This window comes from Mycteria americana, chromosome 11 (genome assembly GCF_035582795.1).
Source record: "Mycteria americana isolate JAX WOST 10 ecotype Jacksonville Zoo and Gardens chromosome 11, USCA_MyAme_1.0, whole genome shotgun sequence".
Classification (NCBI taxonomy): domain Eukaryota; kingdom Metazoa; phylum Chordata; class Aves; order Ciconiiformes; family Ciconiidae; genus Mycteria; species Mycteria americana.
In genome coordinates this window covers 11,807,225-11,821,955 of record NC_134375.1, presented here as the reverse complement: position 1 = coordinate 11,821,955, position 14,731 = coordinate 11,807,225, and the positions used below count along the sequence as shown (strand labels likewise).

At 43.4% G+C, this 14,731-nt stretch overlaps 1 protein-coding gene across 1 annotated transcript in view; it reads left to right on the top strand.

Annotated features, from left to right (window-relative positions):
- Nucleotides 1–14,731, top strand: part of ITPR1 (inositol 1,4,5-trisphosphate receptor type 1) — a 180,303-nt gene that overhangs the window by 103,781 nt on the left and 61,791 nt on the right. Inside the window, exons 39-40 of the mRNA XM_075513607.1 lie at nucleotides 11,326–11,458; nucleotides 12,786–12,976. Of these exons, the coding sequence (XP_075369722.1) occupies nucleotides 11,326–11,458; nucleotides 12,786–12,976 (324 nt within the window). The remainder of the gene's footprint in view (nucleotides 1–11,325; nucleotides 11,459–12,785; nucleotides 12,977–14,731) is intronic.

The following is a 14,731-nucleotide window of genomic DNA, read 5'->3' as shown; positions in this document are numbered from 1 at the left end:
TGCAAGGAGACGTTCCCGTCCGCTCTCCTGGGTCCAGACAGGCGCTGGGGACAGCGTGGCCCAGTTTCCACCTGCAGCGCGAGTCTTGGACACCGAAACGCATACGTCCTAGAGAAACACATCAATACTTTATGGACTAAAAAGGAGGGAAGTGTTAGTGCTGACCTGCAGGTGGCATGCTCAGAATGCTGAATGTGCCTGGGAGATGTCCTACTTCTCCCCCCCGCCTTCCCCCCTCCCAGCCACATTGCAGCGAGCTGCTCTGCTGGGCACCTGCCAACATTCAGGCAGCAGTTACATAAGAACAGCTTTTTTTCCTGGAATTTAGGCCCACTGCTGATGTGTGACCTTCAGCGGTAATTGCCAATAAACGCGGTGGAGATGTTTACAGTCACGGCGGGCTGCGCCGGGGCTGCTGGCCCCCGGCCTGCGCCGGTAGCTGCCGTGCCTCTGGGGCTGCCGACGCTTCCCGCCACCGGCGGTCCCGGACCGTCGGATCGGGATTTTATTTTTCAGGGTGAAGAGGGGCTGCTCTGCTGCTCCCTGCCCCGCGGGGCTGGTGGGGCCCTGGGCAGGGGCCAGCAAACACCGAAACGACCAAATCCCTCTAAGCACCCGACGTTTACCGTTTTTTATTTAGTGCTTTTATTATAGTCCTTTTATATAGTCCAATTATTTAGTCCTTTTTAGGATTTGAAGTTAAAAAACTGAATTAAGTAAAACCCTGGGGGTTTTTTGTTGTTGGGGTTTTTCTGTTTTTATTCAGTAATGACACTTCTTTATGCAGCTGATAAAACGGTATCCAGCAAAATACACCTGCAGACCCACTCAATATAGTTTGGGGGGTTTTTTTACCTCTTCACTTTGGTCTTGAGGTTTCAAGTAGGTGAAAAGGGAAGTGAAAATCCTGGTTCAAAGGAGCTGACTGAAGTAACCTTCTCAGTGCTCTTTATCAATGATAAACTAAAACTATGGCGGTTGAGTAAGGTGCAAAATATGTGCATCTTCTGATTGGAATTGGAAAATTTATTAACCTCTTAAGTGCTGGAGAAATGCACTTATAAATTATTTTCCTTGTAGAGAAAGCTTATTCCACAGTCATTTCTCTTGTGTATTTTGCACTTAGACAGTGCTTCACTTGTTATGTCTCAAGCAGAGGAAATGCAGGCTCTCATAAATTTTTGTGGGCTGCCGTATATTTTTTTTTCCTTCAGAAATCCTGCAATCTTTGGACCGTTTTTATTGCATGAATTGGAATTGGTGAGCTCTTTGGAAAAGGACACTGGAACATTTCTTACAGTTATTTGTAACAAAAAAAAAAAATTAAAAAAATTTTTACACCATCTTACTAGTTAATTAAAAATGCTAATGTAAAATGTGTAGTAAAGATAGTTCTTACTATATTCAGTTACTGTAAACGACCTGCAAGATTGAGGATTTAGAGAAGCGAGTGATTGCACTCCCATTGAAGGTCAGTGGCGTATCAGAGACTGATGTCTCTGACTCCAGGAAAGCCCCAGCCCAAGTAAAACATGCTTTCTCAACTGAAAACCCTGGAAAATGAGAGAAGGCATTCCTGTAGGCAGATCTCTGTGACCTTTCGGTGCAGGCACTGACAGCCCTTATGCCAAATTTCCCACCTCATCGTCTGGCAGCGCACAAAGTCTCTGCAAATTCACTGAGATAAGCGGGGGGAGGGGGGGAGTTTACCCACGTCCCTGATCCGGGTGTGCGCTGCAGTGGCGAGGCGAGGGGGTGTAAGCGTGTGGTTGCTGCTCCATCATGTGCTGGAGGGAGCAGGGGTCTGCCCCTGTCCCCTGTCCCCCATAAATCCCACGTGTCTTCTGCAAGGGCTGGGAGAGCTGTGTGGCTCGGAGGAGCCTGTGCCAGGACAAGGTGCTGCTTCACATCTCGTGCTACCTCTTAATTCATGCAGGTGTGAGATCCTGCATCACTAAAAATACAGTGCTCGGCAACTTTGACGCAGGTCTGTTACAATGGTAAACTGTAACGACAAGTTTCTCAAAGCAGTTCAGTGTTCTTGGTTCCCAATTATTACCCTCTGCCCTGAAACTTAGCCATAGCAAGTCAAATGCATGTTTGACAAACACCTACATAGCATCTGCAGAGGCTCGAAATCTCCTATCCAAATTTCTTCTTGGTTCTACAAGGTAACAGCATTGGCCTTACAAAGGAGGCTTGGCAAGCAGGTAACCTACGTGGAGTTTTCCGTTATTATTGAAGAGTTATGAAGGACAGCAACATAATTTGTGCTCTCATCTGTTGTCATGAATCAGACTAGCTGGTGCTTTTGCTGTGTGTCTTTCAAGTGAAAAGCTATACTGAATGTATTTCACAGAGAAAAGAGGAGAAATTCAGAAAAGGGAGGAAAAAGTGGAAAGGAACTTCCAAGACTATCTAAACAGCCAGTCCCACTGGAACTCCAGCTGATACGGGAGATGGTAATGCAAGAGCTGAGGCAGAGGAAGCAGAGGGCAATGGTTTCAGAATAATGTGTATCTGAGATCTTCACTGTAGTTCTTTGCATCTGGATATACAACCTAGCTATCAAAAGCTTAATGTGATCTTTGGCTGACTGACTCTGTAGTTGTGTTTTTCCCCTTTTTATTTCCTCCTCTATGCCAAATCTCTCCCCCCGCCACCCCGATAATTAGATGCCATATGCATGGAGTTGGGTTGGTTCCTGAATTCACAGATTTCAGGACCAGAAGGGACCGCTCAGTAATTTAACCCGACTTCCTGCACAGTGCGGGGCATCTCGTTTCTCGCCATTGCTTCTCTACTGAGCCAAATCAATTTAGTTTGACTAAGCTTCTTCAAAATGCTCGGTGTTGATCTTGAAGACCTCCCAGGACAGGTGTCAGTTTACTGTTGCCTTGCACCAGCTAGTCACCTTCGTATCTGATTTAGAGGGATGTTTGGAAAAAGACCTAAAGGAGATGTGTGGTAGTTTGGAAAATGGCATCAGCCTGTGGAATTAAGCAGTCTGAGATTTGTCACCTCTCAATCCTTTGAACTTGGAGACAGCCTGAAGTGGAGGAGGTTTGTACTTGTACGTGTGCTGTTTCATCTATTATTTTGTCAGAATTCCAAAGTTTGGTGAGGCTGAAGAGAAAAGGATCAGGTTTTTGAAGGTGTTCCTGTGTGTATGCTCACACAAACATGCAGGCTTTTCTGATAAGATTATTTCCCACCCATTTCTAGCATTACAATATGAGATGTTTTCCCTCCTGTTTTGCTGAAGCCACTATCCAGAGCAGACCCAGCCTATGTGAGCTGGAATCTCCACCTACCTTTTAAATGCATTTCAAGCCTTTATAGCGCTCAATGTTCTGGATGTTTACTACATAGTTGAGTTTAAAAAAAAATATTGAGAAAAAGCAATCCTGAGGCTTTAAACCTGAATGAAAATCTTTCTGCATTTCCTCAAATAATTTCCACTTTTTTATCCACAGTGCTAGTTGTTTGAATTTTCTGTGAAAGGCAGGATTAGACAACTTTCATCTTGATTGTTATTTTGAAAGTAAATGAAAATAAAACTTTCATACCTTTCTCAAAACCATAAAGGAAAAGGACTGAAACCTCTTCCATATCTCCTAAGTTGAGATGTAATGAGTTCACATTTGAGCTGTCACTTGCTTTGGTGGTTTTTGAGGTGGATACATCCACTGTTGAGTCAGATAAAGACCATTCTGGGAAACACACATAGTCTGTGTTGGGGAAGTGGATGCTAGAAGCATTACGGTCACCAACAGGTCAAAGAAATTGTAATTCTCCTGTTACAGCTAATGATGAGTGGTTTATTGGCCAGCCTTGCAGGAATGGAAACTTCAAAGGAAGAAGGAGTTTTGCACAGCAAGTTGAAAGGAACTTTTGCTACTGTTAGCAAGAAGTAAAGATGTACTCTGACCCTGCCACCCACTACGTTCCAGTTTAAAAGCTGGCCACTGTGTCCATGGCACTCACCTGGCTGCTGTTCGCTATTCCACAAACTTGCCCCTGCCCCCCAAACCATCGCTTTTCTTCTAGGTGGAGAGCTGAGGTATATGGAGGCACAAGAAATCTAGCAAAATTACTCCTCCAGTCTACTCTCCCACCCTATTCAATCCTTCTTGTAAAGCGTAAGCTGATACTTCGCACTATCCCATGTGCTGCAACAGCAAAGTGTAGCACAGTAAGTATAGCTCAATAGTTCTTTGCTATTTTAACCCATTTTGACTCAAAGAATAAGAATTTCAGTATTTGGAGTTTATATTCGTACTGAAAGATTGCTGAAGGCCGTGCTTATTTGGAATGATCCATCCGAGCATTGCCAAGGGCAGTAGCTTTTGCTTGCAGATGAGACTGTGGGGCTGGTTCTAACATGCTGATCTATTTATACATGCTGTCTGTGCTACAGTGGGAAGGCACAGGAATTTGCTAGCTAGAATATATACTTTTTCCTTCTGCAATTAAGTTGGAAAGATCAAACTAATTTCATGCTGATTCTTCATCTGTGCCGGTTTTCAGCCCCAAAATGTACACGTATGTTTGATTAAAATGGGGTCATGGTATAAGCCCAGGAATAAGGAAGCTTTCGTTTGGAATCCAAAGTCCAGTATGTTATCTTGTGGCAGTCATGTCCACTTGACCTGCCAGCTTCAGTCTCCCCTTCCCTGGAAGGAAGGTACCTGATTTCCCTTATAGGGGAATATGCACAATTTCCTTGCTGCTGTTGACTACTTAAGAAAGGAGGGATTTTTTGCTTTGCTCTGAAGCAAGTTGTGCAGACAGTGTCTGCAATCAGAACAATGTGCCCAGACTCCCTAATGACTTGATACGGCGTTTCCAGTGTCCAGCCTACAAGCAGCAAGGGTGTATAAAGCGGGCTGTGCAGGAACTGTGTGTTCCTCTGCATAAATGAGGTTCTTCCTGTTAACTTTTGGTCCTCTGGCTTAAATACTCCCTGCTTCAGTTTGACCAAGAGAGAAATGGTTTGCATGCTTGTGAAGTTTCCAAGAGTGGTGACAATGCAAGGAAAGGGTGTACCAAAGGCCGTGTGAATTAGCCAGGAGGAAAGTCCATTAGGAGAAGAACGGAGAACGGTTCTTCCTGGCCAAGGAGCCCCTGCCCACGGAGCACCGCAGGGGAAGCGCTCGCTTCCCTGGCTCCTTCCTGGGAAGTGGAGTCTCTCCATATTTAGACTTCTGGATCCCATGGCTGCCTTCTCCCTTTGCTGTGTATTTCCTAGGCTGCAGCAGATACGGGGTTAAAATACCACGGTCACTCTCCCAGCCTATGCTTGATTTGTCTGTCTAGTTCATGTGCCCTCTAGGCAGACACAGACAATGAGTGGCTGACTTAATTTGGTATTACTGTATTGTCCTTGTCTTATTTCTTAATGTCTGTTCCTGAGAAGTTAAATCAATTTACCCAGGATTTAGTAGGCAGTTTCATTTGAATGTTTAGGTCTCTGTTGTATGTCTAAGCTCTACTAGATAAAAGTTGCTCGTCTTCATCTGTTTCAATGTGATGATCAGCATTTTAAATTTGAAAAGCTGTCACCGTTAAGCCTCTTATTTCATTGCTCGTGTTTGGTGCTGCATCGTGTATCTTTTATCTCAGGAAAAGTATGTTTATAGATGAGAATCCACTGAAAGCATTTTTTTAAACTAACGTTATAAGTCTGCTGCCTTTCTGTGACATGCAGCCCTGGCTTCCTCCTCCTCCTCCCCGCTGGGGATGGGTGTGCTGCCTTCGCCCTCTGCAAGTCGCAGATCCCGCGTGCGCGGTCCGAGCAGGCTGCCCAAAAGTGCATTTCTGCATTGCAGGCCTGTGTGCACCTGCAACTAAAGCTTTTTGCTTGTGCCTCTATGTTCATGCAAAGTAGTTTGGGATGTTCAAAGGATACCACCTAAATTTTCAAAATGTAGCCCTTTTAGGAGGTGGGTGGGTGGGAGGGTGTAAACAGTAATTATGGATATAATTCGTTTGTGATGATTCAGCTAAGTCAAGTGCTTTGCTAGCTAGCTCCCTTCCCCTAAGTGTTGACCACTAGATTTCTGTTGGGATGAAAGATTCTTGAAGAATGATTAATTTTTCTGCATTTTACTTTCAACTAGCTGCCGCAACCTCCAGAAACGGAAAGCTCTGTAGAGGTGTGTCACCCACCTATATTTGTACAACAGGCAAATATTGGTGTTTTGAAGCAGTCCTGGTGGAGTGTCTTGTTGGTAAAAAAACTGTGAAGTGTGTGTGTTCCTGCGTAGTGCTAGACAGTGAAAAATAAGTAGATTTGTTGAAGTGGTTTAACCCAATACAGCATCAGCACGATAGTTTGAAAATATAAAAAAATATGTAAACCAGTCCCAAATCTTTGCTCCTTTCAGCCGTTTCCCTTATGCTTTTAAGGGAGGCACTGTTTGAAGTCTCCTCTCAAATCCCACTGCATTAGCAAAATGAGACTTCGTTTCTCTGGCTCCTAATACAGCATTTGGTTTTCCCTTTGTCTCACATATTTAAAAACTTTGATAAGGAAATGGAGGTGTCAGAAGACGTTAGTGGAAACTTCATAATCCCAGAGCAGCTGGGTGTCCCATTTAAAATGCCGCAGTGAAACAGCTGATGGTCACTTCCATCTTCAGGGTTACTAGCTCTGTAGTGAATTGGCTATGTAGGCACATTTCCTTTATGAGATACCCCAGCATTAGCTTGCATAAGACAGATTATTTGCCAAAATGAAGATATAAGAATTTATGAAATTGCAAATTCTTTTGAAATTAATGGGACATCCAGAGGTGGCATTGGTAGATTGTACAACTGGGTGCTATACCAGTGCAAATCTAAGTGAAACAACATGGAAGTCTAAATCTAGGACAGTGTCAATTCTCTGAGCTGTATAAATATGAAGATTATAAATACGTTTTGAAATCATGAAGAAAAAAATGTAGTTTGTGGTGGTTTAGACCTTTGTATTTGTAATTTTTGTGGAGTAGTGTTTAAATGTAAACTGAAATTCTGAGTGGTCATAGAATGACTTTGAGATGTTTGGGAGATGGCTTCTGGTTTAAGATGGGTCCCTGTAGAGAGCAATTATTCCTACACACTTTCAGAATGCTTTAAAGCAGCAAAAACTCAACATCAGGTTTACAAAGTGGAAGTTCCATTCCTGAAAATTAATATCTGAAATAAGAGATTTGATCTGGAAACGTGCACGTGCCGAGGGACTTTGTTTAGTGAAACCCCACTGAAGTCCACGGCATTGGAACGGAAATCCCACAGGTTTTGCAAGAGGCCCTCCGCAGTCTCAAAAGAGCTTCAGTGACCACAGTCAGATATGTTGAAGTACCTACACTTCCTCCAGAAGTGTGCGTATGGTGGGACGGGGTGTTTGTATGTGTGTATCTGTGTATCTGTATGCATGGGCATGCCTGGTTTGAATTCTTAAAAACTTCTCTGTGTTACTGGTAACTGTAAAATTAGACAGACTTTGTGTTTTCTTTAAATCCATGAGAATGTGTTGGCATACGTGCATGCCATGGTGGTCTGCTGGAGGGTGGCAGAGCAGACTGCTTAAGTACTGCCAGAGCTAATTGAAGGCAGATGTTCTGTTTAGATAGCTTGTCAGTCGATCTTCCTCATCTCCCCCCTTGCTTTCAGCTGTGACTTCCCATAATATTTTCCGTAAGTGCAAAGATGTGTCTCTCTAGTGTTGTTCTGCTTTAAAATGAAATTTCTGCATGCACAGCAGGAGCTTGATCAAAGTCTACCACAGAGGCAACTGGAGGATCATAGAAGGGTATGTACAGCAGTCAAGCACGTTCAGAACTAATCCTCTACCTTTTCCTTTTAAACAGTGACGCGTAAGTCATGTAAGAAACTTCTGTGGTTAACTACTTGCTGTTGGTCTCTTGGAAAATCTTGGAAAATGGGGTGCTGGAGCACCTTCTCTTGTATTAGACGGAAGGAGCAAGTGCTTGGCTGCTCTGAATTAAACCTCAGATCCTGGTCTAGTCTGTTCACACTTTCAAAGCACTCCCCTTTGGTGATGATCACACAGTTATGAAGTGAGATTAATCAGTGCTTGTGGACTTTGCCTGCTTTGGCCACACCTCCCCCTTCGTAAACAGCCAAGCTGCAAAATCAACATCATTTAATACATTTCTCAATTTCTTCTGCTCTTGTAGCTGGGAACAGAATAGCAGCAACTCATAACTGCTTCACTCTTAAATATTATTAAAGTTTCTCTGTTTTCAAGATTATAACCGGGTTTTGATATCACTTAAAATGAGTTGTGTATTGCATCTGCTTTACTGATACATGTACAATAATGTTTGTATACTACTTACTGTTAGTTTACCTTGATGGTGAATGCAGATGAAACTGAATGCTGTTGGGTTTTTTTTCCTAGGTAGCATATTTGATTTTTCTTATTGCCGCCAAACATCTGATATTTGTTTGCATACTGTACGCATCAAAGTGGTGTACAACAGTAACATGATGGTTAAAGAACCGTGCTGGAGCCAAGCATTGCAGCTGAATTAATTATAGCATTTCTTAAATACCACTTATTTTTTCTCCCCTCTACTTTGATCACATACTCATATATTTGTTAGCTAACACAGTGGGTTTGAATAATTTTGTAGGAAACAAAGTTTTTCTTCCCGGTTAGAATTCGAAATGCTAGTGAATGCAGATTGCCAAACCTCCAAAACCGTGGATCAGCACGCTTTCAGACTAGAAACAACAAATGCTCGATAGTTGTTCCCACTTGTATTTTCTGGTTACTTGTCCTGTTTTGGATACACTGCTCCTATAGACAACAGAAGTGCTGCAGGTCTGAGAAGTCCTCAGAGCAGCGGTTCCCGATGAGGTCTCTCCACTCACCCCAATTATTTTAACCACGGAATAGAAGTTGCCTACTGCTCCACAGTGGACCAGAAGGAAAGTCTAGAGACAATCCCAGGAGCTTTAGTTACCCTTCTGAATTCAGGAGGAGGTGGAGTTTACTGAACAGCAGTTCTTGTGGTTGGATGTGTGTTATCTTTGTAGTAAGTAGTAAAAATTACTGTTTTTAAACGCCAGTTGATATGACAACTGCCAGTTAGTTTAACAGAAGAGGAAAAAGGTTAGTTTAACAGAAGAGGAAAAAGGTAACGTGAGAACTCCATTGTAACTTGATTTTTGGCATAGGGCTTATATGGGTATCAAGTTGCCTGTCTAATCAGTACATATGTAGAAGGAAGATGTAGTTAAGTTTTTTTTATTTGGGGGGATATTTTTGTCTGGCTTGGCCTTGTTCTGTCATGTGTCCTTCCTTACCTGCCAGACTGAGAGCAGAAAGATGGTTAAAAGCACTACATCGTGTACTAAACACTCGCATGTCGCTGTCAGTCAAGTAGCTCCTCTGGGATAAGAATTTGCTTGAGCTTTTGAATTTAGTCTCTTGCCTCTCCTACATGTTCACTATTTGGCCCAAGCGGTGATAGGAAGCGTATGGCCCTTGGAGAAGTGCTCATCATCTTCTACTGTTGCTTCCAAAGTAACTTGCTTTTTTTTCTTTTTTGGGGGACTTTTGGAAGCAGCTGGTTGGAAAGCTCTCTACATGTTTATTTTACATCTTGTCTCCCTGCCGCTTCCTCCATCCCCATCTGATTCCATAAAATGCAGCTCCTGTGCTGCAGCTTTCACACTAATAATCTATAGGAACAATTTTTGATCTGCTAAATGTAGCCACAAGAAGCAGGCGGTGGCAGGAGCCCTGACATTAGCGCAGCCTTGTGCGGAGGGCAGCGATCCCTAACCAGCTGCAGGCAGGTGTTGAGCTTCTCCGTTTGGAAGTGACGTCTGAAATTTGGTGCAGAGGACTGTTAATTTCCAGGCGGGTTTTTGTCTTTCCGGCGCATGGAGGTGTAAGGATTTCTCTAAGGTACCTTTTGTAAGTGCCAGCTTTGTATCAAAAGCAGTGTGGCTGCGGTAGTGCTGGAGTTTTGTATGAGCCAATTAATGCACAGTTATGCTGTTCCATTTACTTATTTGTGTTTTAAAGGCCTCTTGTGAAAGTTTAGAAAGTAAGGCTTCACTTGCGTGACAGCTAATATTAAACCTTGTAGTTAATGACAATTTGACGTAGTGAGACAACTGCTTTGATTTGAAATACAACTGAAAATCAGTGTTAAGCACTTGTTTTGTGAAGGGAGATCAAGACACTTTAGTTCATCCCGACAGATTTTTTTTTTTTAATATTAAATTATTCTTGGCTACATCTTTTTTTTTTTTTTTTTTTAAAATCCCCTTCCTCCCCTCTCAGGGTGGTACTGCTGCCGTTAGCAGAGTGGTAGCTCCCAGTTAAAATAATCGCCAGTTTTCCTTTTTGCACAAAGACCTTATAAAACTCTGTTAATCCAACTGCGGTGTTTGTGTGTCTGCCCGTTGCTGGCAGTACCACCAGCTTTTGTACGGCTCTCTGAATTACTGGGAATTCCTGTAAAGACTTAAGCGAGAGCAGTGCAGGGTCCGCGGGTTAACATTCAACCTGGGAAGTGTTTTGCTCTCCCCAGCCTCTGCTGACGGCAGCGGCGGCGCGTGCTCTGCGCAGCCTTGCCGGGTGCTCCCCGGGGCGTGGGTCTGGGATGTCGGGGTTATCTGAGGACCGGTGCCCCGCAGTGTCCGTGGGCTCATGTGCTCGGATGCTGACTGCCAGCGTGACCGGGCGGCTCGGGCAGCTGCCAGCAGGAATGCGGGGAACAAAGAGCTGGGATGCGGTGGGGATCGCTCGGGTTTCCGCTCGCTGGCTGACAGTGTTAGTTGCATCAGTTGCTGATGGAGGGGAGAAGAGTGCGTCCCTGTAACATTGGTGAAATGGCAAAATAGGATAGGTTTGAGAAGATGGGATTGCTCGCTCACAAAACAATTTCTAATGTTACTCTTTCTCTAATCTTCCTCTTCATTTTGTGTTGGTGCTGTATAGATGCCACTTTTTTACATTTAAAACTGAGACAATAGATCTTAATTTAAAAAAAAAAAAAAAGCTCTTTGAGAATAAAATCTGTCTAGAAAGCTTTAGCACAAAATCTGAACTGGAGCTGTTTCTGGTGCTGGGAACACGTAATTTTATTCGAGCCCCATGAGACCCCCCTGGTGTCCCAGCTTGCCCAAGCACTTCAGGAGATGCTGAGTAGATTTTCCCAAATCTCCAGGGTTTTGGTTCCCCCTCCCTCACTGCAAGTAGGCTAATGATAACAGCAGTCCCCTTGCTACGGAATATTAGTAGTTTGTTTATTCATTAAACTCACGTCATGATTTCATTATCCTCTTTGAATCAAGGGTGAGGCACTCAGGCAAGTTTTGGTCAACCGTTACTACGGCAATGTGAGACCGGCGGGACGGCGCGAGAGCCTCACCACCTTCGGCAATGGCCCCTTGTCTGCTGGAGGCGCCAGCAAAGCCGGGGCAGGAGGTAGGACGTGCTCCTGCTCATCAGTGGTTCGTGTGATCTGCCCTGCCAGATGCTGTGTGTCTGTGTCTGCCTGACAAATCAGGTGAAATAGAGGTTTTTTTCCCCTTTTTGGACTTTTCCCCCTACTGTTCTGTCCTGTGAAATCCTAAAAAAGAGGAAACTATCCACATGGACGGGGAAGAAATCCTGCTTGCATGTCACTACTGGTTTTGGAAACTCCATGTTTTAACTCTCCTTGAGGGATTCCACTTTAGGCTGAGCAGAGCATCGCTCTCCTGTCTCTAATTGTGTCAACTGTTTTTTTCCTCATGCAGATGTTCTTTTTCTCCTGACTACATTTGAGAAAGTACTTTAAAATTAAGCAGACAGAGGTTTTTTTACTTTCCACTTTATACTTTTGGGTTGGCTTGACTTTTGTGACTTTGCTTTGAATGAATGTACTTAGAAAACCTGATCAATTTAATATTTGCAATAATATTTGGGAAATGTGCTCATAGGGATGTCAGATTATTAACCATATCTGAAGCAAAAACATTTCATTGTATTATAGAGAGATTGCGGGGTAGGATAAGCAAAAATTCAGTTTGAAGTAAGTTATGAAGTACAGTTTATTTAATTTGAGACCATTGCTAAAAAAGTCAGTAATGTCAAGCACATTTTGTCAAAACACAGTTCAGTGAGTTTTGCCTCTTCAAAATGAAGACAATGGGTAATCCTGTTGAAAGCAGGCCAGATCAGAAACAAACAAACAAACAAAAACAGCCAAAAAACCTGTTTCCCCTATTTTCTGAAGTTGATATATATTCCATTTGTCCTTGTGTTGTGCTGCCTGCTGCCATGCTCTTCCACTTTCTAGAGCATTGGCTTTGCCATCCTCTGGAATTTGTCTCACCTTTTCTCCACCCCCTCACTGGTCCTGCGGAGCCTCTACCTCTGTATCCCTCTTTGTATCCCTGAATCCACGCTGTTTCCAGCATCCTCTTCCAATACACCAGCCCTCTTTCCATCTTCTGCTGCTAATGAAGGCAGCAGTGGCAGTAACCATTTCCCATTGCCAGCCCAGGCTGCGCTCCCGCAGGACACCACCTCCCGCAGACTTGCACATATGAAAGCAGTGTTAAGGGCCCATCATGGACTTACAACACGTCCGATGTGTGCTTTAAGTTACGAACTCTTCCGTGCAGAAATGGTAGGAGCTGAGTTCATCACTGTTAATAAACATGTGCACACCATTTGGGATAACTTAATTTAAACCAGAAGAGAGGTGCCATCACCGCAGGGTAGCAGGGTTTGAATCTCAGCCTGTTTCTCATGATCATCTTTATAGGAGGAAGCTCGGGATCAAGTTCAATGAGCCGAGGTGAGATGAGTTTGGCAGATGTCCAATGTCATCTGGATAAGGAAGGTGCATCCAACCTGGTCATAGATCTCATCATGAATGCCACCAGTGACAGAGTCTTCCATGAGAGCATCCTGCTAGCCATTGCCCTTCTGGAAGGTGGGAACACTACAATACAGGTAGGGAAATGGAAAACTTCAAGCTTATAACTAAAACATGTTGGGAAGGGAAATGTTTTTATGAAATCCAGGAAACTTGAGGAGGTTAAGGAGATGGGAAGGGAAATGACTACATGATCTTTGACCTGTAATTAAGAAAAATATCAGTGTCTACCATGCAAAAGTTAACTTATTAAATGTTTGCACGGGCACTAGGTAATTGAGGTATTTCCCAGGGCAATATAGAGGAATGTATAACAAACAGTGTTGTAGCGTAAGTTAATGTGACTACTTTTATGAGTAAGTTTAAGCAATTGCAGCATGCTCAGAGACTTTTACAACTAGCTGTTAGATTTCAGACTGGAATTTAAAGAAGAGTGTATGGTAGACTCCAGGCCACCACCGTTCTCCTGTAATCTTGCTGTCCTTCGTTTCTGTGGTTTCAGTAAGGATTTGGTTTCCCTAAATGAGAATTGTGCCTGGTATGGATTTTAATGAACATACACCAACTAGCTTGTACAGTATTCTTCCAAACAGAAAGTAAAACCTTATTACAGCAAAACAGGCCTACAAAGGTTATTGAACATGTAATATCTTATTCTTTTGACATTGCATGTGTTCTGTTTGCAAACAGTCTGTCTCAGTCTTGGACAAGGGGCTTTATGTGTAGCTATTCCAGAGAGTGTCATCCCTCTCCTACCCCACTGCCATGCGTTTCCTGTGTCTGAACAACACAATTGGTAATTTGTTTAAGAAGGTCAATTTTGCAGATTGTTCCTTTCACTCAGAGAAGTGATACATCTAAAGGTTTGATATACATACAGATTTAGGCTTGTAATTTGCTGCCATTTGTGTTGCATCCTAAATAGGAACATTTATTTAAGTAGTTAAAGATAAACCACTAACATTTTCAGAAAAGCTTGGGCAAAGAACTAAAAGAAACTTTTATATGTGGCCCACTCTTCCCAGTGCAGTATAACCGCTCCCCAGTCCTTTATTTGTTTCTGCCCTGAAAACCAAACTACCGAAAGATGTAGTCTGTTTCTGGCATCGCTGCAGCAGCAGAGCCACCGCAGCGACGATGTTATTCTTACTAGACCTCCGTGGCAACTTCTGGGAGAAATGTTTGAACAGATTGGGGGTAGCGCCCCATGTTGTGCTTAATCTAATCGAACTGTGGGCCGTTGCCAAAATGGACCGTCCTGTTCTGGTTAGCTCTGCTTGTCCCCTCTTTGTACGGCTCGTGCAGCTGTGGGGTGAAGTGAATTAAGTGGCTGATATGATGGAAAACCAGCCTGCCAGTGAAAACAGATTTGATCCCATAGAAATGTCTGGCTCAAACCTGACCAGAGATGTGCTAAAGAGCAGCTGTATCCTTTGGGCAGCAGTACATGGTGGGATTTGATTAAGTGTAATGTGGGGCTGACTAGTTATAATTGATCACTATGGTTAAAACATGTACTAGATCTCTACAGCAGCACCTCTTGTTTTCATGCAAACTTCTGCTGAGAGGAGAGGGAACCTTTTGGGGCTCCTTCACTGGCTCTGTAATCAGTACCCTCTTTTTTTCCCCTGCATATATGCTCTAGATTGAAGCTTCTTTGCAAAAGACAAAGTGGGAATCAAGCATTTAAAATCCCGTGTCACCTTAAACTGCAATGACAGGATTAACATTCCTTGGGGAGAGTCACTCCTTTAAATTTCCTGCTCTTCTCCAATGTAAAGGAAGCTGAGCTTTCATCTTCCTAGCTCTCAGGGAGCCTCAGGTAACCTCAC